The sequence below is a fragment of the Protopterus annectens genome, chromosome 1.part2, assembly GCF_019279795.1.
Source record: "Protopterus annectens isolate FY-2018-M chromosome 1.part2, PAN1.0, whole genome shotgun sequence".
Lineage (NCBI taxonomy): Eukaryota > Metazoa > Chordata > Ceratodontiformes > Protopteridae > Protopterus > Protopterus annectens.
In genome coordinates, this window is record NC_056727.1 from 310,577,509 (window position 1) to 310,602,281 (window position 24,773).

The window sequence follows — 24,773 nt, forward strand, 5'->3', positions numbered from 1 at the left end:
ATATGATATATAGCAATACATATGAAGCATAATGTTTGTTCATTTTAACTTGTTAATACAGTTTGATTACTTTTATATAAATGTAAATGTGCCTATGTCACAAATGATAATTCAATAAAAGTGTTTAAAAAAGAAAGTAATAAGCTATTCCAACAATGCATCAGAGCTGTTTTCCATAAAAGTAAAGTTTACCTTTATTTAAAAGCTGTGCTGCTGGAGAATTTTATTTTGCTCTGTGTGCGGTCTTGAGCTACTCGTGCTTCAGTTTATCACTGTAAGATACACAACATGGAAGACTGACAGGAAAAATAAATCATGTCCCATCTTCCAGCAGTTATACACTAAACGCTGCTGTTAAATGTTTTGTCTGGTGTGACGTGATTGAAGTGGCAAGCTGTATTACTACTAAAACCAATTATACTAGTAAAACAAAGTTTAGAAATGTGATAATTAGTGAATGAAATTGTTTAAGCTTAGAAAGTGCGAATATCTTGGTTTAACATGTTCAGATGCTTATAGTGGAAATGTTCTCATTAAAACAAGTAACAATAAGAGTACCTACACTAAGGCTTCGTGTACTAAAAAACACGAAAAATAAAAATGTATGTAGTAGTAAGGCTACACCTAAGATAGTTGAATCCATCATGTGTAAGAATGCAGTAAGGGGAGTGTTAGATTCTGAAAGAAAAGAAACTTCCATTCATACAAAATATTTTAATAGTATTGCAAAACATAAGTGGGTCATTAAAAAGCCAACTTTTTATGAAACAAAAAAATTTAGTTAATGGTTAGTGTATAAATTATTTTTATTATAAGGAATTTTTTTTCATGTTTCTCATGCAGACTAATTAAGCATCCACACTGTTTTTTGATAATTTTTTTTATGGACATCTTCAGTGTCTGCATGTACATAGTAAGTGAATTCTGTCTGTATATAGATCATTTGGTAAGATTTTTTTTCTGCATCAATTTGGAACAAAAATCTTGTTAAAAAACGTTATGCTACTTGGTTTAAATTCAAAGGTTTTTGACAGTACATAAGAACTAAGATTATATCTTTTGGGGCTGATAACCTTTTTGCTGCAACTTCTTTAGATTCAAATGGGACACTTTTAAGTGTTCTATTTTCACTTATGAGCTAGCTTTAGGTACTAACAGTCAAAAGAAATCCACCAGGATTAGAGAGCTTGATCAACAAATTGATGATTTAACTTTGTGACCTGCCATTAATTATGAAAAATATCACGACTTGGAAAAATTGACTTAAAGATTTATGTTTCTGTATTTGAACTTCCTAGAGAAAACTATTTTAAGGAACCATTTTATCAACAATGATAAAGTGGATAATTATTATCATTTCGTTGTTGTGAACATATTACCATAAATTTTATTTTACAGCTTCATAATGTGGAAAATGTAATCCTGTATAATATATTATGTCCTACTTTGAGTTTGTATATGACATGAAATGGTCTGTTGGTGTTCATAGTATTAATAATTGGTTAAAAGATCCCCTTGGAGCTGCTTTCCAGATTGATTCCTTACTTATCTCATTGCAGAATATTAAATTAATAATAATGTCTCTGAAGAAAAATAAATTCCAAGTACCTGATGGGTAGATCACTAAATTTTACTTAACTTTTGTCAAAGAAATTGCTCTGTATTAACATCAGTTAGCACAGTATTTCATAACACCCAATGGAAAATATGCAGATCCGTGACTCTTAAGATATTTTTGATTCATAAAGGTGAAGAAGATGGAATGAAACCTGAATGCCCTAGATCCTTTATTAGTCTTGAATACAGATTATGTAATCGTAGTGAAGGCTGTTAATATGAAGCTGCTTCAGCATCTTGATAAAATTCTGATTGCTTTTTTCAGTTTGGATTCTGATTATTCTTTGTGATGCAAATAGTTATTTTGAACACAAATCAAGTATAACTCAGTCTGTTGATAAGTCACAATTGATGCATGTAAATTATTTGATTATTTAAATAGAAAGCTAATTTGACAATTTTTAAAATTTTAGTATTTTTCCACCAGTAACTCAAGCAATGCAAAATTTATGTGCACATTCCTGTACTTATCCTAAAATAAATAAATAACCTATCACCTAAATCTATTCCAACTTCTGAAATGTGACGGGAAATGTGCTTTCTGCAATCTTATTTGCCCTACACTTAAGTTATTGTATAAACTGCAGTTGATCATTGCAAATATTGAGATAGCCAGAAACATGCTCTTACAGGCTATCAGATTATGTATTAATGTCTAGTAACTGTAAAGCAGATAGTAATAAAACTAATCAGTCTCTTAATAAAGCTCACAAAATTGTGGGATACATAATCAAATATGATAAGCCAGAGAGGCTACAATTATATCATGGCCCACATGTTAATCAAAAAGGTATGAACTTAATTCCCAGAGTCAAGACCTTTTCTTAGTCAGTATGAATAATAGTCCGGGACTAGAGTTGAGCTTTCTTTAACAAATGTGAGACCCAAATTAAATATGAGGTTCTTGCCTCTGTTAGAGAGTACTTTTATACTGAAAATGTTTACACGTTCCCTTATTTTTTTTTCTTTTCCAAAATGTACTCAGTCCCCTGCTGGGTACAGCCATTTGAAGAAAGCTATATATGATTTTTTTTTTAGACAGACAGATCTCCTTGAATCCACTGAACCATTGCTATCTACCTCCTGTCCCATGAAATCTTAGTTCTACTAGATATTCAAAAATATCTTATGTTGTTGGCTTTATTTTAATGTATTGAATTTCCATTACACGAACAGGTTAATCAAAAGAATGATCAGAAGTATATAAGGCAAGTCACACTGTTCTATTCCATGGCTGTTATTTTTAAGGTAATCAGATTTTCAGCTTTTGAAATAGTTTTATTCATATACATTGTTCTGAGGGCGGCCACAGTGGTGCAGCAGTTAGCGTTGCCACCTCACAGCAAGAGGTTCTCTGGTTCGATCCTTGGCTGGGGTGCCTTCTGTGCGGGGTCTGCATGTCCTCCCTGTGGTTGCGTGGGTTTCCTCCGGGTGCTCCGGTTTCCTCCCACATCCCAAAGACATGCTGTAGGTGAATTAGACACTCTAAATTGGCCCTAGGTGCGAGTGTGTGCCTTCTGTGGAAGGTTGGGCGCCGGGCTGGCAACTCGACACCGTAAAAACTCCACTGCCAATCATGAGCGGACAGGTGATCCGCTGTGGTGACCCCTAACCAGGAAAAGCCGAAAGAAGAAGAAGGCTGTTCTGCCCTTATTAAAATATGTTAAAACACCTTAGAATCAGTCTAATATAATGGACTTTTTTCCCATGATAGAGTTAATTGTTCCTCATTAACCTCTTTAATGTATGAAAGTTGAGTTAGTAAACATTTCTATAAATTAAAGAACATTTTTTTTCTAATTCTGATGAAAAAATTATTAAGTTTGAAAATAATAGAGAAAGGGTAAGCACATTTTAGTGATGTATATTTATTACTGCATAAAATGACGCCATTTACTATGTATTCAAAAAAAGATGAATTGAGAACATTGCAATATACTTTCTCAGATGACAGTTGGGTTAACCAATAAACAATATAAGTAAAAGTTCATAATATACCCAGAATGCATCCGTTCAGTACAAACTTGTGTATGGAACTCATTATCCACAGCATTGGATTTCTTGATAAAAACTTGCTGTGATGAATAATCTTGATATTGTAGACTTAATGCATTGTTGGTTGACATGTTCCAAGCTTTTCAGGTATTGGTAGAGTGTATACTAGTTGGCAATTAAACTAACCCAGAATGATTTTTCTTTATATCTGTCAGTATCAGTTTGATTCTTTTTCATGTGATATTAGGTTCAGATTAGACTGAACATCAGTGATGACTAAATAATTTTAACATTCGAGTATTAGAAATCTTCATCTATACCTGAATTGTCTGTTATAAAATAATAGGCTGTATGTTAGGATATCCCTCAATAAAGCTCAACTGTTATTATTTAGCTATATAATAGGTTTTCCTTCCTTTTTTTTCTACAACTATTTTTATCATCTTTTTATTTTAATATTTTAAAGTTTTGGATTTGATGGTATGTGGTGCTTTTTTCGCTGGTGGTATAAAAATGTCACTTATATCTGTTAGGGAACTTTTCAGTGCCTGATATTGTGGTCATCTTCCTTGGTACTGATATAATTCAACATTATTACACACTGCCGCTTCATAGTGTTATGAAAAAAGTCATTCAGAGGAGAAAAAAAAGCTTAATTCTTTGTTATATTGGATATTGTTTTGTGTAGGTTTTTTTTTTGCCATTGCCTTACAGGTTTTACCTATATTACTAAATAGAATCAAAAATGATTTTTACACTTTCACCAGAAGATCTGACACCTGAGAGGTTGTGGATAATATGAAGGAGTTCCTATTGGAATGTTAATCCATAAGAGCACAGTCACTGAAAGTAAAACTAAGGTTGTTGACCTTAATGCCACAACCTTGGCATTGATGTCTTAAACAGTTTGAGGTTCATCCAGTGCTGTAAAAAGAATTGGAGGTAAGGGACATTTTTAAGGTCTGTGTCTCAATGTCTACTTTTACGTTTACTCGTATTTATATGAACCTGGGATAGTAAATTAAATCAAAGCAAATGAACCAAAGTTACAGCTGCACCTTCATTCTGAAATCCTTCTGTGTTTTAACAGAGAGCATTTTAGACCAGGGGTTGACGTTCTTTTTATAACTCTATAAGTGAAGTCATTTGTTATATGTTTTACAGTTAGCGCACAGATTTAAGCTGAAAGTTCAGGACCCCATCTCTTTAGACTTTGAGAAGGCAGTTGAGTTTGGAAGTAATGCCCCCTGTGCTTATAACTAACATCTTAGCTAGGATTCTGTTTTTTTTTCTTTTTATTACAGGAGAAAATTAAAGGCTGTAGTTTGATGTGTCACAATGTTTGATTTAAGGAATGTCAGCGGTGGTGGTGCTGCGGTAGCATTGTCGCCTCAGTAAGACGCTGTCCGGTTCGATTCTCAGCTAGAACGTCTTCTGCGTGGAGACATGCGTGAATGGGCGTACCTTCGTTGAAGGTTGTGCGTCAGGGCTGGTAACTCGGCACGGAAAAATCAACTACCAATCATTAGCGGACCGGAGTTCCGCTGTGGCGACCCCTAACTGGGAAAAGCCGAAAGACACAACAACAACAACAGTGATAACCATTATTTATGATCAAGGCAGAGTCGTACTTCATTGTGTTGCATGAAAAATTTAAAGCTAGAAGTCAGACAGTTTAGATGTCAAGCTTCCAGCAATGGATAGTTCCCTTGTCTTAAGGAAATGAATGGCTTTGATTCCTTCCTTCCTTAATTAGGAAATTGTTGTGGGTACATTACCAAAGCATAGAAATTTTGAGTTCTTTATTCTGAAAACAGTATCCATCAGTCACTGATTTCTGACATGTTTGAGAATGTTCAGTACCCCAAGCACCACAGTATAGTTTGGGGGTAGGCAGGATACTTTACTCATTGGTGGGGGGTGGGTACTTTGCTGCCATAGTAGTAGTCTTTGTTCAGTGCCAGTCTGGGATGGGGCACAATGCTATCATTATTTGTTATACATCGCCAAAGACAAAACAGATACTGCACCAGCAAAACTGCCATCTGAGAACAGCAAGCCACCACCACTGCATGTGCTATAATGTACATTTTGTATGCTTAATGTATCACAGCTGTGGTGATTGGCAGGGACTTGAGGCAAAAGAGTTTCAGTGATCCACAACACTTCCATCTTGACATCTTCACTAAATTTTTCAAGCATGCCATTTTCATTCCAAATGAGAATTGATGGTTATGGTTCATTTGTGATGATCTTAGTTATCTTCTTATTTACTTTTTTTACTCTGATGTCTGGTATTCTTCTTGATTAGGAGGAACCAGGAAGCCCTTTTGTGATTCTGTGTTGGATATGTTATCATTGTGGATGGCTTAAGATAATATGAGAAATGTTTTGCAAAGGATCTGCTACCAGATTTTGTTAGTATTGACTCTTTTTATGAGATTCCTTTGCAGCTCAAGTATTAGATTAAGATGTCCTTCTATTCTCATGTTACAGTATTCATAACCTTAGGGAGTTGCTGCCTGCAGCACTGGACATCCGGCCAGTGTACCAAAGTCTTAGAAACAGGGGTACATGCGACATTGGATGCAGGGACCATAAACTAACGTAGGCCATCTCTGTGATGTCTGCACGTACCCAACTCAGAACTTTCTGCCACAGTATATTTCAGATGTCCAATCACCAGTCTCAGAAATCCAGCATTTATTCGACTTCGGCCACCCATTTTCGATGATAGTTTTCTGGCTGTTCACACTGAGATAAGTACCCTTGTGGGAATTTTTTTGTTTCTTTGCCTTTTTCAGACATACATGTCAACTAGAAAGGAAACGTGTGGTTGTGAAAGACAAATTCCACATAAGGACACACACGAGCAGTGCTTATTTTGTCTAGGGGTTGGTCATGGTTACAAATCCTGTGACATTTGCCAGCCTTTTGTTCCTAAAACACTTAGAAGCCGTCTGGTGGCTTTAAATCTTTATTTAGAGAATCAGCTTCTCTGACGTTTTGCGTCCAGAATGGAAGGTAGAGTGGACACTTCCGAGGAGCCGCCTAAGAAGAAGGCCAAGAAAGTTAGGCCTGACGACGAAGCTGCGCATCAGTTGTCCGGTGAGATTCTCGAGGCGAATGTCAGCCCAGGATCGCTCCAGACATTGGGTATTGTGCTGCAACCGGGAACCGAAATGGAAGCTTGTTCAGTGGATACCCAGTGTACGTCCACTGAGGTTGTTGAACCATCAGAGCCTGATGGTGAGGGGGAACCATGGCTCATAGCTATGGAGGGGCCTACTACTGCCTTGCCATCCACTATAACCTCGGCATCCAGGCCCACTACTGCTCCTTCTACTTCTTTAAAAAGAAAACAGAAGGAGAAACACAGTACAAAAGACTCTACTCCACACTGGGAGACCTTTTCCCAAACTCTGTTCAAGACCTTTCAGGTTCTCCAGACCCAGATCCCCCAGTCAGGCCTACCACTTGTTCCACAGGTACTGTCTGAGGAGGAGTCTCCCTCTTCAGATGAGTCTTTAACTTACTGTTCTTAGATTGAATCTCCTAAGGATTTCGTAACTCCAGAAGAAGAGTCCCTTACGTCTGACTCCCCTGGAGAAGATTTCTCCTTTGGGGGTACCATTTCCCTGCTTAGACAACATTTCAAGTGGGAGCTCTCAGGTGTTTCTGAGACTAAAAAGAGATGCTTTGAACTCTTGCAGATGGAGCAGTCCTCACCATCTGCAGTCCCACCTTTACTTCCAGCATTCCAGGATGCTTTTTCTGCTGCCTGTCAGAGCCCAGAGTCACAGCGTCCTGCTTCTAAGAGACTAGACAGATCTTATAAAGTGTATGCTAAGGAGCAGTACCTTTCCAAGAACCTCCAGCAGACCCTGTAGTCATTGCAGTATCAGCTAATAAGTCTTGTAGGCAACTACTTTCCTCTTCCCTTTTCCCGTACTGATAAAGACAGCAAATTTTATGGACAGGTTGGGGAAGAAAGTATATACTTCTTCCACCTTGGTCATTGGACCTATTAATTATCAGACCCACATAGCTAAGTTTGCTTTATTTTCCCTGACCAAGGCCTCTACTCTTCTGTCTGAGGTTCCAGACTCACCAGCTAAGGCCCAACTGACCATGGTTTCTCAAGTGACCAGATAGACTATTACGTGCAGCTATGATGCTGTAGAGGCTTTTTCTAGGTCTGCTACTTCAGGTTCTGTGTTAAGGATGTTTTTCATGGTTGAGACTTCAGCCTTTACCTTTGGATGTCCAAGCTAAGTTGTTAGATGACCCTTTGGACAACAAAGCCCTCTTTGGAGCTGCCACTGCAGAGCTACTTAAGTCTGTGCAGGAAAAAGGTAAAGACTTACAAAATCTAAAACATTTACTGTTCTCACCTGTTCCCAGATCCCATAGAAATTACCCTCAAAAGCCTAGCTTTGTCAAGAGGCAGTCCTCTCACCCCCCTGCAACTCAGTCCAGGGGACTGAGACATCCTAGGAAACAATCTGGCTTCTACCACCACCACACCGTCTACCTTTTGGAGGCAGCCAGACCCAGATAGAGCTCCTCCACTGTGACTCTCATCCCTTACCCAGTTCCACCCCCCTATCCCTACGCCTAACCCTTTCCCTACCCTCCTGGCAGAAAATCACCATAGACAAGTGGGTGCTCTCCATCATTCAGAGGGGATACTTCATGACTTGGTTGGCTATTCAACCCTTCCTGGAAATTCCTCAACCCCCTCCCAACCAGCTTCCACTTTTTCTTCTATCCTTAGCCAACTTCACTCTCGAGGAACTATAGAACAGGTACCAGAGAATCAGTTAGCCAACGGGTTTTATTCAAGGATGTTTTTGGTTCCAAGAAAAGATGGTCCTTGGAGACCCATACTCAACTTATCCCACCTCAATCTCTTCCTCAAGGTGCCTACCTTCATAGTGCTCACAATTACAGCATCTTCTTCCCCTTATTTCTCAGCAAGCCTTCATGGCCTCCCTGAATCTGAAGGATGCTTACCTACACATCCCTATTCATCCCACTTATAGGAAATATTTACGTTTCTCAGTGGGTTCTTCACATTTTCACTTCTTTGCCTTACCCTTCGACCTCTCCACAGCTCCAAGAGTATTCACAAAGTGTCTAGCTCCAGTCATTGCACATTGCAGACTGCAGGCATACAAATTGATCCCTACTTGGACGACCTACTTATTCTGCACCAAGATCCGCTCACCCTGTCCCAACACTTGGACATGGTTTGCAAGTTTTTTTTCAGAGCCTAGGCTTCACGGTGAATTGCCTAAAGTCTCAAATGGCTCCTTCCCAAGATCTTGTTTTTCTAGGGTGCAGGATAAGGACGGACTTGATGTCAGTCTTTGCCCCTCCCCAGAAAGTGGAAGTTCTTACTCAGTTCTTCCACTCCCTGCTATCTCTACCAACCATCTCAGCCAGGGAGTTCCTCAGAATATTAGGATACATGTCTTCCGTGATTCCCATGATCCCTCTAGCCAGGATGCACATGAGGAAGTTTCAGTGGATCTTGAGAAACTCTTGGAGCCAACACTCTCATCCCTTGGAAACAAAACTTTCTATTATTGCCTGTTTAAAAAGGTAGCTGTCCTGGTGGATTGCTACCATTACCCTCAATCAAGGGGGTACCCTTGCAGACCCCTCCACCCAAACAGCATCTTTACACAGATGCATCATATATAGGTTGGGGGGCTATACTACACCATGCCAACAGCCAGCACAAAGTTCAGGGGGAGTGGTCCATTCAAAAAAGGAATGTCCACATCAACCTAAAAGAGCTAAGGGCCCTCTCGTTGGCAATGTAGGCCTTTCAAGAGATCCTTCTGCCTGACACCCTGAAGGGTTATCACAGACAACATGACAGTTCTGTGGTATATAAACAAACAGGGAGGAACAAGGTCTTACCCTCTCTGCAGTCTTGCTTTTCAGATCTGGTCCTTGGCAGCAGCACTACATATTCACTTGCAGGCAGTTTAAATCCCATCAGAAGACAATGGGATGACAGACACCCTGATCTGAACCTTAACACCCTCCCACGAATGGATGCTTCACAGGGAGGTATTTCTGGATCTAATTCACAGGTGGGGTATTTCTCAGACAGATCTGTTTGCCTCCTCCCAAAACAGGCAGATGCACCTCTTTTGCACAAGGCATCCCCATCCACAAGCCTCGAGGGTGGACGCCTTTTCCTTTTTATGGGAGAGAATGTTCCTTTATGCCTTCCCTCCGTTTCCTCTGATTCACAAAGTCCTCCTGAAAATACAGAAGGACAAACCAAAAATCCTGTTGGTGACTCCCTTCTGGCCAAGACAGCATTGGTTTCTCCTACTCTGCCTTCTAGCCCAGGGTAATCACCACAGGTTATTTCACCGCTTTGACCTACTTACACAAGACAGGGGAACCCTTATTTATCCCCTCCTCCTTAATGTCAAACTGACAGTGTGGGTGATAGAGTTCCAATCCTCTTTATGCACCTATATTCAGAGGACATACTCTGTCCTGCAGGAGGCCAGGAAGCCAAGTACCAGGAGAAACTATTTATTGAAATGGAAAGGATTCTCCCATTGGTGCCTCAAGAGAAAACATGATCCATTTCAAATTTCTGTTCCAATGGTCCTTTACCTGTGTGAGTTATTACATTCAGGGCTGACTTATTCCTCAGTGAAAGTGCACCTCTCTGCTATTTCTGCTTGCCTTCCCTTGACTCCACCTCTAACTTCCAGGTTGGATGTCAAGCTGTTTCTGAAAGGGGTCCTTCACATAAGACCTCCTCATAAGTCTGTCCCTCCTTTCTTGAGACCTTAACTTAGTGCTGCAAAAGCTTACATTGGCCCTTTTGAGCCAGCCCATGTGTCCTCTCTTAAATTCTGTACATGGAAAACAGCTTTATCAGTGGCCCTTACTTCTGCCAGGAGGGTCTCTGAGATCCAAGCCCTTAAGGCTTCTCCTCCCTATCTTGTTTTTCATAAACCCTTCATTCATGCCTAAAGTAGTTAATGAAATTTCCTTAAACGAGACTATTAATTTACCTGTCTTTTACCCTCAGCCACAGATCTCCCCAGAAAGGACTTTGCTTTCTTTGGATGTTCATAGGCAACTGAGGTTCTTCTTAGACAAGACAAAATCCATCAGAAGACAGTCTGCCCAACTATTTGTCTCCTTTCATCCTAAGGCCCTTGGCATGGCACTGTCAAAGCACACAATTGCCTCTTGGATTTCTAAGGCTATTGCCTTTTGCTGTTCCTTTCATGGAAAGCAATTGAGTTCATCTGTCAAGGGCCTTTCCACCAGAGCAGCTTCCTCTTCAGCATCTTTCTTCAAGGGTGTTGATTATGCTTCTGTTTTAGAGGCTGCAACTTGGTCTTCTTTACATACCTTTACCAAGCATTACAAATTGAATTTGATCTCCAGGGCTAGAACAGGGTTTGCTAGGTCTATCCTGCAGGGTCTCATAGACTCTGCTCCCCAACCTACCTCCCATGTTACTTCCTAGAGAGCTGTGGTACTCTCCCTAAGGTTATAAATACTGCAACATGAGAATAGAAGGACATAGAATAGTTGTATAAGAACTTACCATAACCATAGATGTCCTTCTCTTCCATGTTGCAGTATTCATTCCCACCCACCCTCCCACCCCCCCTTTTGGACATATTAGTACCTGTGTTTTTTTTTCTACCACTGATTTTGTGTGTCTAGGAGATTTATGCTTTGTTTCTCTCCTCCTGCTGTTGGGGTCTCTCACTGTGCGGCAGACAGTTCTGAGTTGGGTATGTGCAACGTTGCATGTACCCCTGTTTCTAAGACTTTAGTATACTGGCCAGATGTCCTGTGTTTTTTTTTTCTACCACTGATTTTGTGTGTCTGGGAGATTTATGCTTTGTTTCTCTCCTCCTGCTGTTGGGGTCTCTCTCTGTGCGGCAGCCAGTTCTGAGTTGGGTATGTGCAACGTTGCACGTTCCCCTGTTTCTAAGACTTTAGTATACTGGCCAGATGTCCGGTGCTGCAGGCAGCAACTCCCTAAGTTTATGAATACTGCAACATGGAAGAGAAGGACATCTATGGCTATGGTAAGTTCTTACACAACTATTATTTCTTCATTTTATCCTGTCTTCAGCTTTTGAGTCTCCAAAAAGTGAGATACTTTTGTGTCCTAGGCTGCTGCCCAGAATCTGAAATCATCCTTTATGAAATGTTGGGGTCAGGGGTGTCTCTTAACATTGCAGATGTCCTTTCAGCCACTTTGTTCTGATCAGTTTACATACATCTTCAGGTGACACTTTTATTGCACTGGTTACATTTGAGGAATTGGGATCCATTTACCTGTTCCATCCCAGAAATATTGAAGCTTCTTCTGATCTTGTTAGATAGAAGGCAAAGTTATTTCTGAATTGAGGTGAGTCTACCATTCATCAGGCAAGAGTAATACAGTAGGCTGTCCTGAGCTAATCTACAAACGTCTGTAAACAGTCCCTGATCTGATAACTTATAATGAAGTCCTGATCATCTGTGGATCCTCATGTTTATGTTAAACAAACTGAATCTGCTGTCTTTGAATTGGCTGTAGTTAGGAATTTATTTTTACCTGTATATTAGAATTAGTATTTTTATTTCTTTTTTAACTTATTCATACCTGATGTACAAATCATCATTTTTTCATACTTTTAAAAACAGGATGTCTAAAGACAGCTGCATTCCAAAAAGTTGTTTCATTTTTTTTTAACCTTGTGTCCATTGCCTTTGTCATTGTAGAACTAATTCAGACTGTAACTGGTCAAATCAAATTGTGGATTCTTCTTGACATCTGCCGTTTTAAGTCCTCCTTATTAAGAAGTTGCCCTAGCCTGAAAGTTATTAATTGTGTGAGTTGGTAAGACCAGTCTGATGAAGTGTAGGAGCAAAGCCCACCTCTGGCTTATGTGTGTGTTAGCCTGTATAGTGCTGGAGAGGACTTGGATCCCCGCCCTTCCGTTTGTCTAAAAGTATTCATAAGTAAATTAACGTACTTATATGGTGAGTGGCCTTCAGTCTCTGGATAGGTATCCGTATGTTCCACATTTTGGATTATTGCTGGTTATTCACGCTGTGAACTTTGCTGGATTTTATAAAACTTTTCCTTTTACCCAAGTGAATAAACTTGCAGTTTTATTACTTGTTTTCTTTGAAGCACAGCTATTCAGGACTGTAAGCAGTGCATCTTTAAGTGCCTGAATTCTTACTTGTTTTTCTGTTGCTGTTTGTGTAGCAGAATTATCCTGAATACAGTGAAAAGATGGTGTCCAAGGAGTACTGCTGTTATGTGTTTTTTTTTAACATGACAGTCGTTTGATAGCTATGTGGAATTTATTCAGTACTCTTTCAGACAGTCGTCAGCCTTAGCACCACTTCCAACTATTTCCAGGTTTAGAGATGGTTTTCGGTTACTTTCAAGGACAACTATAATTACATTTCTTGTTCCTGTTGCACTGTGGCCTTCTCCCCCTGGGTACTTTTTGTTTGGGGGGGGGTACTGTTTAGGACACAGCTCTTCATTTGCTACCTTCAAGATGATTCCTTCTGAGTGACTAAAGTGCGGTTCCATCAGAACTTTCAGTAGCTAGTTAAAATGGAAGATATCGCTGTAGGTATCCTCTCCCACTTCCTCCCTTGCTATTTTTAAGAACGCTCCCTGTTCTCATTTTGCTGAATGTCCATTTGTCTCAAAAGATATGTCCGCAATGGTCATATAAAGAGACTGCCTGCATATGTGCTATGGTCAATCGTTAGTGCTGAAGGACCTCAAGCCTGTGTTTTCATTTAGGAGGTTTTCCATGGAGTCCTGACACCACAGTCTTTCTAGTGATGCTTCCTTTCTGTTGAACATGTGCTTTTTTTTCGGTAAAGTTTTATAGAACTGTAATTTTTGCAGGAGGGCACAGTGATGTTGTCAAACCTTAGTATGTCCTTATAATTACTTCTCTTTTCCTATAGTATCATACTGAATTATATTTGTTTTGATATGTAGCAGTTAAAATTTATTGTAGAATTAAGTCTGCATATGTCTTTATCTTCAGGGAAAAAAAAGAACTTGAAAACCAAAAAAGAGGAAAAAACTTCAGAAGAAAAGGCTGAAGATGAAAGACAAAAGGTAAATGAATCAGAATTGAGAGAGTGGACTCTTCACAAATCTTTTAAACAGTTGTAAACATTGTGACAGATGGGGAAAAAAGGCTAATGCATGTCTTTGGATTTCAAACAAATTCTGAAAATACCATCTTATAAATGTTCATATGTTGTCCATTTTGTGTCAGAACCAGAAGTGTTGATGAAAGCTCTCTGAACATAGAGATGCAAGCAAGAAAATCAATACAATTCAGAAAATAACGTTTCTTAAAAAAAGTAAAGACTGTTTCAGGCACAGTTTTAGACTAGTTTCATGTCTACTAAGTATGCCTACTATCTGACATCATAAAAAAAGATCCTGCCGAAATATAATTGTGAACATTTTAAAAATGCTAAACTTAACCAGTTAAAATGACTTATAGATACTGTTGACTTTCATAAAGTTTAATCAAGACATATAAAAGGTCAGACAAAATTATGCCTTGCCTTTTTTTAATTAATGTTGGTGAGCTAGTGTCCTAAAACCCTGTTAATTATTATGGGTAAACTAACAGTATCATTACTAGCCTGTACTTTATTAGATATTTGACTTGCGGGATTATGTTGTGGTCTTAGTTGATCTTAGAAAATGCCTGTGTAGTTACTTTTGCACATTATAATTATTGTTTTGCAGTAACATAAGGTAGGTTGTTTATCATGAGCTGTACTTTAATGTGTATCCGTACCATCTGCTTAATTTATCTCTCACATCACAGTACCTTGGTTGCAGATGTTCTTCGTGTTTCACTGTTGCAGTCATTACATTTGGGAAATCTGCTGGCAGGTTGCCCTCAGTCGGCCTGAATAACAAAGTCTTGGGTCCTGCGTTGGTTGCTGTCTCCTCTTCCATGACGTCAGGTAGCCAAGGGTCTAAAACATGCAGCCGACGCCATTTTAATCTGTCTTTCTTGCTGCGCGGTGCCCAAAGCAGAAGCAGTTCGCAAGTGCCGGTCGGCCCATTACTGAAATTTTTGCATTCGAGTTTCAGAACTGAAGTCTTCAATTAAAGCCAAGTACCCCATTGGGGAAACTTTTTCTTGCTCCTTACCGATGTCAGTAAAAGTTAATAGTTGCATTACTTGTGGGAAGCAAATACCTCATAAGGATTTTCATTTGTACTGTATTCCTTGCCTAGGCCTAGATTATAATGTGCCTTGCTGTTGGTTTTGTGCTAGATTTAACCAATGCACTATTAAGCGTCCGTATATTTTTGCTTCAAAATATTTTGGATCCAGATTTAATTACCCTGAAATGTCGTCGGATAGCAATAGTTCACAAAAAACACAAAGAAAAAGACAGAGACAGACCATCGAGGTCCAAAACCGACGACGAAGCTTCTCCTAAGCCAGTCGCTGGTTCGCCTGGTACTCATTGAGGCACTTTCGCAGCCCGTGATACCCACTACTTTTGAGTCGCAGATCTCTAACCCATGCGGAGTCTGGTATGCCGTGAGATTCTCAGAGTATTGAACCCGCGGATGTCTCTCCCTTGGATGGGTCTGGAGCCGCTGAGCAGGCACCGATTTCTGAGGGTGTTTTCAGGTCTCAACATTTTTATATAAAACCGACGCCAGCTTCAAAAACAAAATCAAAAGCAACTTCTAAGTCTAAAAAACTGATGCATGAGCCATGTGCTCAGGCCTCTATGCCTAATAAACAGATGATCAAAATGGCTGAGGACTTAACTTGATCAGGCGTCCCCAAACCCCCCCCCTGCTAAGAGGCCTAGGCAAGACACTGATTATGAATCTTCAGATCAGGTTTCTATTTCTTCTGATTCCTCTTCTGATCAGGAATTTTCTGTACCACCCTATGAGGATTCAGATGCAGAAGAATCCATCCCATCTGCATCTCCTCCTGAGGATTATTCTTTTGGAGAAACCTTGCATACTTTAAGGGAACATTTTCATTGGGAGAGTCAGGATTTCTCCGAATCAAAAAAGAGGCTTAGGGATTTCCTTCTTCCTCAGCATAGGCCTTTGCTATACCTCCTGTATTAGATATTGTTGATGATGTGTTTTCGGAATCAAGCATGGCTCCTGATTCCCGACCTCTGGCTCCTAGTAAGCCAGACATATATTACAGGTTTCCTGACTCCCACAAATTTCTATTCAAAAATCCTGCTGCTGACCCTGAAGCTATCTCACAGGGTACTAAAGGTGTAAAGGCCTCTACAGCCAAAAATCCTTCCCCCTCTGATAGAGATTCCAGGGCGCCGGATAGATGGGGAAAGAAGGTTTATACGTCTACAGCCTTGGCAATTAGGACCTTAAACTGCCAGTTTCATATGCTTAAATATCAACAGCATGTTATGGGCCTATTGAAACAGAAAATGATGTTGATTTCTGATTGTGTTGAAAATAAAGTTACAGGATTTATTGCATTCAGCAGAACAGGTTGGAAAGCGTACTTTGCAATGTGATTTTGATTCCTTGGAGGCCTCTTGCAGGGCTTTCGTAGCTGGATCTGTCATAAGAAGGCATGCCTGGGTCAAGGAGCAAAATCTGCCTGATCATGTTAAAGTTACATTTTTGGATGCCCCTTTACAGCATGATAGTCTGTTTGTTAATAAAGCAGAAGAGGTTTTAAAGAAAATGGAAGACAAAGCTAAATCTATGCAAACTGTAAAGGATTTCTTGCAATTGCAGCCACCCAGGTTCAGTTAGTCTTTTCTTGTGTCCAACAGAACCACTCAGGGCAAACTCAGGTGCTCAAAAGGCTCCAGATATCAATCACGGGAATCTTACAGGTCAATGCAATGGGGGTGCCTCCACCTCCAAATCTGGAGGTAACAAGGCACAACCCTACAGTAAGCAGTCTCATTGACTTTCCTCTACCATCTCCAAGCACTTATCTTTTGGCAGCCCCCTTGGGGGGCAAACTAGCACTTCATGCTCAAAATTGGCGGTTAATTACCCAGGACAAGTGGGTATTAAACATAGTATTCCAGGGGTACAGATTTAATTTCCATACTTTGCCAATTCCAAATGGATGGCCAGATCTGCCACAAAACCAGTAGGCCGAGGCCCAGAAACAAGTCATGTCCCTCATGGATATGGGGGCTATTCAACTGGTACCAGAATAGGAAAAAGGGCAAGGTTTTTATTCAAGACTTTTTCCTGGTTCCCAGAAAAGACAAATCATGGCATCCAATACTGGACTTATCGATTTTGAACACGTTCCTGGACATTCCAAAATTCAAAATGCTGACTTTACAACAGCTGCTACCTATGCTAGGCAAGAATGCCTGGTTGGTAACTCTAGACTTAAAAGAGGCATACCTGCATATCCCAATAAGGGAATCTTGCAGAAGATACTTCCACTTCAAAGCAGGTTTTTTGCATTACCAATTCTCTGCACTGCCCTTTGGCTTTATCTACTGCACCCAGGGTCTTTACAAAGTGCCTGGCACTAGTAATTGCATTCTACAGACAAAGAAACATTCAAATTTATCCTTATCTGGACGATTGTCTCATTCAGGCAGAGGACAAGGACACTCTTCTTCAACATCTGGCATTTGTAAAAAGGCTTCTAGCATGCCTAGGGTACACCATAAACGAAAAGAAATCACAACTGGTACCCTCTCAAATAATTACATTCCTGGGTGCAAGCTTGAATACAACTGCCCAGATGGCTTACCTCACGCCAGACAAACAAATGCAATTGACAGTATACTTCAAACAAATGACAACAAAAACCCAGTTATGTACAAGACAAATTCTGCAGGCTTTGGGGTTCATGGCATCCTGCATTCTACTGATTCCATATGCGAGACTGCATATGAGGAAACTTCAGTGGTACCTAAAAAGCTTATGGAGTTAACATTGTCACAGCCTGGAAACAATGATTCCTCTCATTCCTTGCCTACAACAGGAGTTTCTTTGGTAGGCAGAGACATGTCACCAAAACAAGGGACTGTCATTCACTCTACCCCCTGCCACCCAAACCCTAACTACAGATGCATCAGACTATGCTTGGTGGGCCCACCTGGCAGGGAGATTCATTCAGGGCAAATGGAGCCCAAACCAAATGCATCTACACATCAACCAGAAAGAAATGCTAGCTGTTCAGAATGCTCTGACAGCCTTCAAGGACTTACTTCATCCAGGACAGCTATTGATAAAGATGGACAACACCACAGTTATGTGGTACATAAACAATCAGGGGGATACCCATTCCTACCCCCTTTGCAGACTAGCCATGGCCTTGTGGAACACAGCCTTGACTTACCAAATACATCTTCAAGCTCAATTCCTGCCAGGAAAGCAAAATACTCTGGCAGACAACCTAAGCAGAAATCTTATGGACCCACATGAATGGAAACTGCATCCACAAATCTTCAGCATGTTAACACAGAAATGGGGAAGACCAGACATAGATCTATTTGCCTCTCCCCAAAACTATCAGTTGAACAAATTCTGTACAAAAACTCATCACAAAAAAGCACGGAAAGTAGATGATCTATCCTTCAGCTGGAAAAACCTATCAGTCTATGCCTTTCCCCCTCTGCCTCTACTCTCCAAGGTCTTACTAAAAGTCAGACAGAAAAAAACAGAAATGATTCTAATTGCTCCAGACTGGCCTCGCCAACACTGGTACCCACTTCTAAGGAATATGTCACACCTTCTTCTGTGGTACTTGCCTCAAACACCTCATCTATTGTCTCAGCAGAACTATCAAATTCTGCACACTCAGCTCCAAACTCTGAATCTTGCAGCATGGCTAATCAACTAAGTATTCAAACCACACCTCTCAGTAAACCTGTGATGGATGTCATTTTGGAAGCCAGAAGGCCTAGTACTAGAAGATCCTGTGCTGATAAATGGAAGAGGTTCTGTGCTTGGAGTCAAGCAGAAGGAATAGCCACAGCAAATCCCAATATTCCTCAGATTTTACAATACTTAACTGAGATGCTTGACAAGGGCCTATCTTTTTCTTCAATAAAAATCCATGCCTCTGCCATCTCGGCTCATTACAACACAGAGCCTCCCCTCTTTTCTCATCCACTACTAAAACAGTATCTCAGAGGGGCCAAAAATTTAAGGCCTCCCAGGAGGGCACCAACTCCTGCATGGGACCACAATTTTGTGCTGGAAAAACTCACCCTGCCTCCTTTTGAACCAGCAGCTACTGCGGATGTAAAATTTCTTTCTTGGAAGACAGCTTTTCTTTTGGCAGTCACTTCAGCAAGAAGGGTTTCAGAACTACAGGCTCTCGTGGCAGTGGAGCCTTTCATTATTTTGTACCCCGACAGGGTGGCCCTCAGGACCAATCCTTCTTTTATGCCTAAGGTGGTATCCAGTGTGGCTCTTACCAGACCATTCTCCTGCCAACTTTTTTCCCAAATCCGCAGAACAATGGGGAGCGGATTCTGCATTCATTGGATGTACACAGACAACTAAGATTCTACTTAAACAGGACAAAATCTCTAAGAAAGTCTGAGCAACTACTGGTAGCATTTGCTGCAGGATCAGAGGGGAAGGCTATATCAAAGCAGACTATTTCTAAATGGATAAGCCATTGCATTCGTTTCTGCTACTTGCACCATGGTAAACCTGTGCCCAAGGGAATCCGATCCCATTCCACCAGGGCTGCCTCTACTTCAGCAGCTTTTCTCAGAGGGGTACCTACCAGAGACATTCTAGAAGCTGCTACTTGGAGCTCAGTTCATACATTCACAAAGCATTATCATTTACCTCTCTTCTCTAAATCCAGGGCAGGCTTTGCCACTGCAGTCCTGCAGGGCCTTATAGCTGCTCCTAATGCTATTTAGTTCCATCCTCCCATCCATAACTTTGGGATTCTACCCAAATGTAATGACTGCAACAGTGAAACACGAAGAACATAGTACAGTTGTGTACACTTACATAAATGTAGATGTTCGAGTGTATTCACTGTTGTAGTCTGGATTACCCATCCGCCAGCCCCCTTTCTATACCTTTTCTTCCTTCACTATACTCAAAAGCCTATGTGGTGTATTTGATTTTAGTTGAAGATAAATTTTATGCTTTCTAAAGTGCATTTATATATTTACAGTTTTATATATATACATATTTTTGCTCCCCATTTGGGGGGCACCTGACATCTGGGGCAAGAAAAACTGATTAAAATGGTGTCGGCTGCATGTTTTATACCCCTGATGACCTGATGTCATGGAAGAGGAGACAGCAACAGACGCAGGACCCAAGACTTTGTCATTCAGGCCGACTGAGGGCAACCTGCCAGCAGATTACCCAAATGTAATGACTGCAACAGTGAATACACTCAAACATCTACATTTATGGTAAGTGTACACAACTGTACTTTTCTGGGGTCTGAATTTGCATAAACTCAGGCATCCCTCCATCCATTGCCAGTGGCCTCCTGTCTCTGACGTCATTGCCAGCACAGTTAAGGGAATTCATAGTACTTGAGTGCAGGATCCTGACTTTAATTTTCTCTAATTCTTTGTATTGCAATGCCATTTACCTGTATTTTGCCTTTTTTCCTTGGAGAAGCAGACAACCAGGAGGTCTTACTTTGAAGAGCCAATACCAGTGGGTGTAACACTTAAGCATTTTCTTCTTATTGTATTGTGTAGCTTTTACTGAAAATCTCATGTTTCCATGCTCTTGGTGCCATGCATTTTTGGCCTCTGTGCTGCTTCACTTTTATAGTGAATCTGTGCATTCCCTTGTATGATGATTCTTTATAGCTTGTCATGCAAGTAGTATCTCATTCTGATGTTTATCATTTAAAATACTCCAGTGTTTACTGTTTAGGAAGCATTGATCTACTAAATTTATCTACACTCAACAGGCTTTGTGGATGAAGTTGACTTTTTTGTTTGGGCACAGATGTCATGGACTTCATTGATTCAGCTCCATAGTTCACTGGAATCAGACTGATAGGGACCAATGCTTTCATCATCTTCCAGCTTTTCTCAACAATGCAGGAGGCCCAACATGTGGATTATCCATAGGACTCTTCCTGACATCCCACGCAGCAACAAAGGCAGGATCCTCTCCACTGCGTCAGTAGTGCTATCTATTACTTCAGACAGGTTATTATCCTATAGTGATAGGGTCATTTAATCCAGTCTTCATATGTGGGCAGGTATAAAATCCAATGAAGAGGTACTTTCTCATGGGATTAAAATCCAGACCACAGCCATTGTGTTCCTCTCACTTTTCTGGATGAGCTGAGATTCATGCGATGTGCAGAAAGTGAACCAGCACATTTCTGTGACGTATTAATGGGTTTGAAATTGGGCATCTTTTTTCACTTTCCTTCATCTTTTTTTGAATGAGTAGATGCTTACTGGTGAAAAATACGTCAGTGGGCCTTCTGCTTCCCATGTCTTGGCCTCAGCTTTTCTCTTCCCTGTTCCCATACTGAACTTTAGTAGCTTTTTCAATGTATGGTTTAAAAATGGTAGTGAGGGGATGACTGAGAGGCAGAGAAGGGATGGACATACCATTCAAAGTTGGGAGGGCACTCGATATGTTGTTTAAGGGAACATATGGTTCAAAGAAGGGAGCTGTCCTTCTGTTCCTGTGTTGCAGTATTCTTAGTGTGAGATTCTCCGCCTCAGGCGACCCGAACATCTGCTCCCTTATACAAAAGCTTAAGCCTGGCTGCTTTAGGTGCATGGGACTTCACACGCAGGGCCATAAACCAGGGGCCTTAAATGTGACATCTGCATACACAGACCTCAGAACGTTTCAGCCACAGTCGAACGTCAGATCGATCGCATCACTCCTCTACTATCGAAACATCTAAACCTAAGTACCCCGTTGGGGATTTCATTTTTTGCTTTTGCTTGAGCTTGGTTTGCTGCCCTCCCCTTTAGCCAATGTCTGCTAAGAAGGGAAAATGCCATTGCAGGCGTCAGGTTCTGCATATAGACTCACACGACTGTTGCGTCTTTTACCTAGGCCGAGAACATGACCAAACCTCTTGTTCAGTTTGCCAGTCATTCGTCCTTAAGACCATCAGAAGCCATCTGGCCACTCTGAATCTTTACTTAGAAAACCAGAGGCTGAAGAAGTTAACACTTAGGATAGATCCAGAGTCAGCCTCCCTGCCGGAGCCTCCAAGCAAAAAGGGCAAGTTGTCTCTGCCTAATACCACTGTCCCTCCACCGTCGGATGCCCTGCAAGCTTCTGATTTAGGAGTTGAGGGCTGTCCTTTAGAACCATCTACTTCGTTGACTCCCCTCGAGGAAGCCACTTCAGAAGTAACAGCTGGCATGTCCACGGAGGTAGTTCAGAATTCGGTTTCTACCGATGTCGAGGGGGAACCAGGTCTCACCAGACACCTGACTGGCTTACCACTACGCGAAGCCCCAGCTCCAACAAAGGCCTCTGAGACTGGGCCTTCTCCTATGACTACTCCTTTGAAAAGGAAACAAAAAAGTAAGCATCTTTCTCACTCTGCTGAGGGATTACCTGACTGGCAATCCTTTACTCAATCCTTGATGCAGGCCTTCATGGCCCTTAGGCCCTTGGCTTCTTCACCCTTCACCATCCCTGTTCTCAACCCTAGGCCTGCCTCAGCTACCTCTATCCATCTTCCCACTTCTCAGGCAGGACAAGAGGAAGTTTACTCTTCATCAGATGAGTCAATATCTTACGCAGCACAGATTGCCTCTCCTCTGGAATACTATTCCCCTGATGAGGAATCCATTGAAGGAGACTCTCCCCCAGAGGACATCACCTTTGGGGAGACAATTACCAAAATGAAAGAATATTTCAAATGGGATACTTCCCAAATAACAAACTCAGAAGAGATAATTTGAATTACTACATGCAGAATCTCCTTCTGCCATCCCTCCAGTTATACCCGCTTATCTTGATGCATTTTCTTCAGCATAAAAAAAAACTTGATTCACAGCCACCTGCCCCTAAGAGACCTAACCGTTTCTACAAGGTGCCCGACGATCATAAATTCCTAGTAGAAGCCCCCCTTGGCAGACCCAGCAGTCATTGCTGTATCCCCTGACAAGCATTCTAGATTAATACCCTCCTCGTCCCTTTTACCTACTGACAAGGACAGTAAGAGTATGGACAGAATAGGCAAGAAAGTTTATACCTGCTCCACCCTAGCCTTCAGAGCTATCAACTACCAAACTCTTATGATAAAATATGCCTTGGTCCTAATTTCCCAAGCCTCTATTCTTCTTTCCTCCATGCCTGACACCCCTAACAAGACAGAGGTAGCATCAAAACTGTCCCTGGCTTCTCAAGTGGCCAGACATTCAATTAGATGCAGTTATGATGCAGCAGAGGCCTCTGCAAGGTCTGCAGCTTTCGCATTAGTGCTACGCACATATTCTTGGCTTCGCCTCCAACCCCTACCAGAGGACTTTAAGTCAAAAATTCTTGATGCCCCTCTTGACCACAACCTCCTGTTCAGTAAATAGTCAGAACTTTTTAAAAACATTCAAGAGAATTGCAAGAAGCTTTAGGACATTAAACACCTTCTGTTGTCTCCCATTCCTAGATATTATAGGAATCACCCAGCCAAAATTCCTTTGTCAGGAGGAACCCCCTCCTCTGCTACTCCTTCTTCTAGGCATAGGAAAGGAACCAGAAGACAGACCACTTCTAGACCAGCTTCCTCTTAAGCTACTCAAAGACAGCCCTTTCATGACAGAAATGGCTCCAACAATGCGTTACTGCCTTGCCCACCTCCTCATATCAGCCCGCCTCTCCCACTGCCTACCACTTTGGAGAACTATCACCATGGACCACTGGGTTCTGACAATAGTAGAAGAGGGATATTTCCTGTCTTGGGCAGAAAGGCCCCCTGCAGGGAGCATACCATTCCCACCCAAGCATCAACTACACCTTATTCCCCAGATCATAAAGGATCTTTTGTACCATGGGACTATAGAACCCGCCCCCCCAGGATAAAAGGGAAAAGGGTTTACTCAAGGTTATTTCTTGTATCAAAAAAAGATGGCCCGTGGAGGCCAATCCTGGATATGCCTTTTCTAAACCTCTTCCTAAGAGTTCCATCCTTCGGAATGTTATCCCTACAAACCCTCTTTCCACTATTGCCAGCCCAGGTATTCATGGACACACTAGATCTCAAAGAGGACTACCTCCACATCCCCATAAGGCCCTCTCACAGAAAGTACTTGCGTTTTACTGGGCCCTGTTATCACTTTCAATTTACAGCCTTACCCTTTAGCTTATCTACTGCACCCAGGGTATTTACAAAATGCCTGGCCCCAGCAGTAGCCTATTGCAGAACCAAAGGCATTCAGTTTTATCCCTACCTAGATGACATCCTCATTCTTGCAGAAAAAGAGAATATCCTAAAAAAAACCTGCAGTTCATGATGCCCCTGCTACAAGGCTTTGGGGTTCACCCTCAACCTCCCCAAGTCATCCCTAACCCCACAGCAAGACAAACTCTTCCTGGGTTGCAGGATCAGAACCGACCTGATGCAGGCATTCCTCCCTCAGGACAAAGTTCTCACCCTTACTGCCCACTTCCAGGACCTGCTGCAGGTACATCAACTATCAGAAAGACAATTCCTACAGGTTCTGTGTCTTGCGGCAGCCACCATCCCTATGTTGCCTTTAGCCAGGTTGCCTATGAGGAAACTGCAGTGGTACCTCAAGAATGTGTGGTTCCAGCACAACCACCCTCTAGAATTCCAGATCCCACTCTTACCCTACCTCAAAACAGAATTGAGATGGTGGATACAACAAATTCAATCAAACCCAGGCCGCCCACTCCAGTCCCTACACCAGCTCAACACATGCATACAGATGCATCTGACCTGGGTTGAGGGGCTACCATGAAGGGTCTCAAGGTGCAGGAGAACTGGCATCCTGCCCTCTGGCAAAAACATATCAGTGTGAGGGAGATGACAGCAATCCTTTTGGCACTAAAAGCCTTTATCCCAGTCCTGCAACTGGGCCCCCTTCAAATCTTCACAGACAGTACCACAGTCATGTGGTACCTCAACAAACAAGGAGAGACAAAGTCCAATCTCCTATGCAGG

At 41.4% G+C, this 24,773-nt stretch overlaps 1 protein-coding gene across 1 annotated transcript in view; it reads left to right on the forward strand.

The window, feature by feature from the left end:
* Nucleotides 1–24,773, forward strand: part of ESF1 (ESF1 nucleolar pre-rRNA processing protein homolog) — a 1,041,566-nt gene that overhangs the window by 923,614 nt on the left and 93,179 nt on the right. The window contains exon 12 of the mRNA XM_044056192.1: nucleotides 13,689–13,762. Coding sequence (XP_043912127.1) covers nucleotides 13,689–13,762 — 74 coding nt within the window. The remainder of the gene's footprint in view (nucleotides 1–13,688; nucleotides 13,763–24,773) is intronic.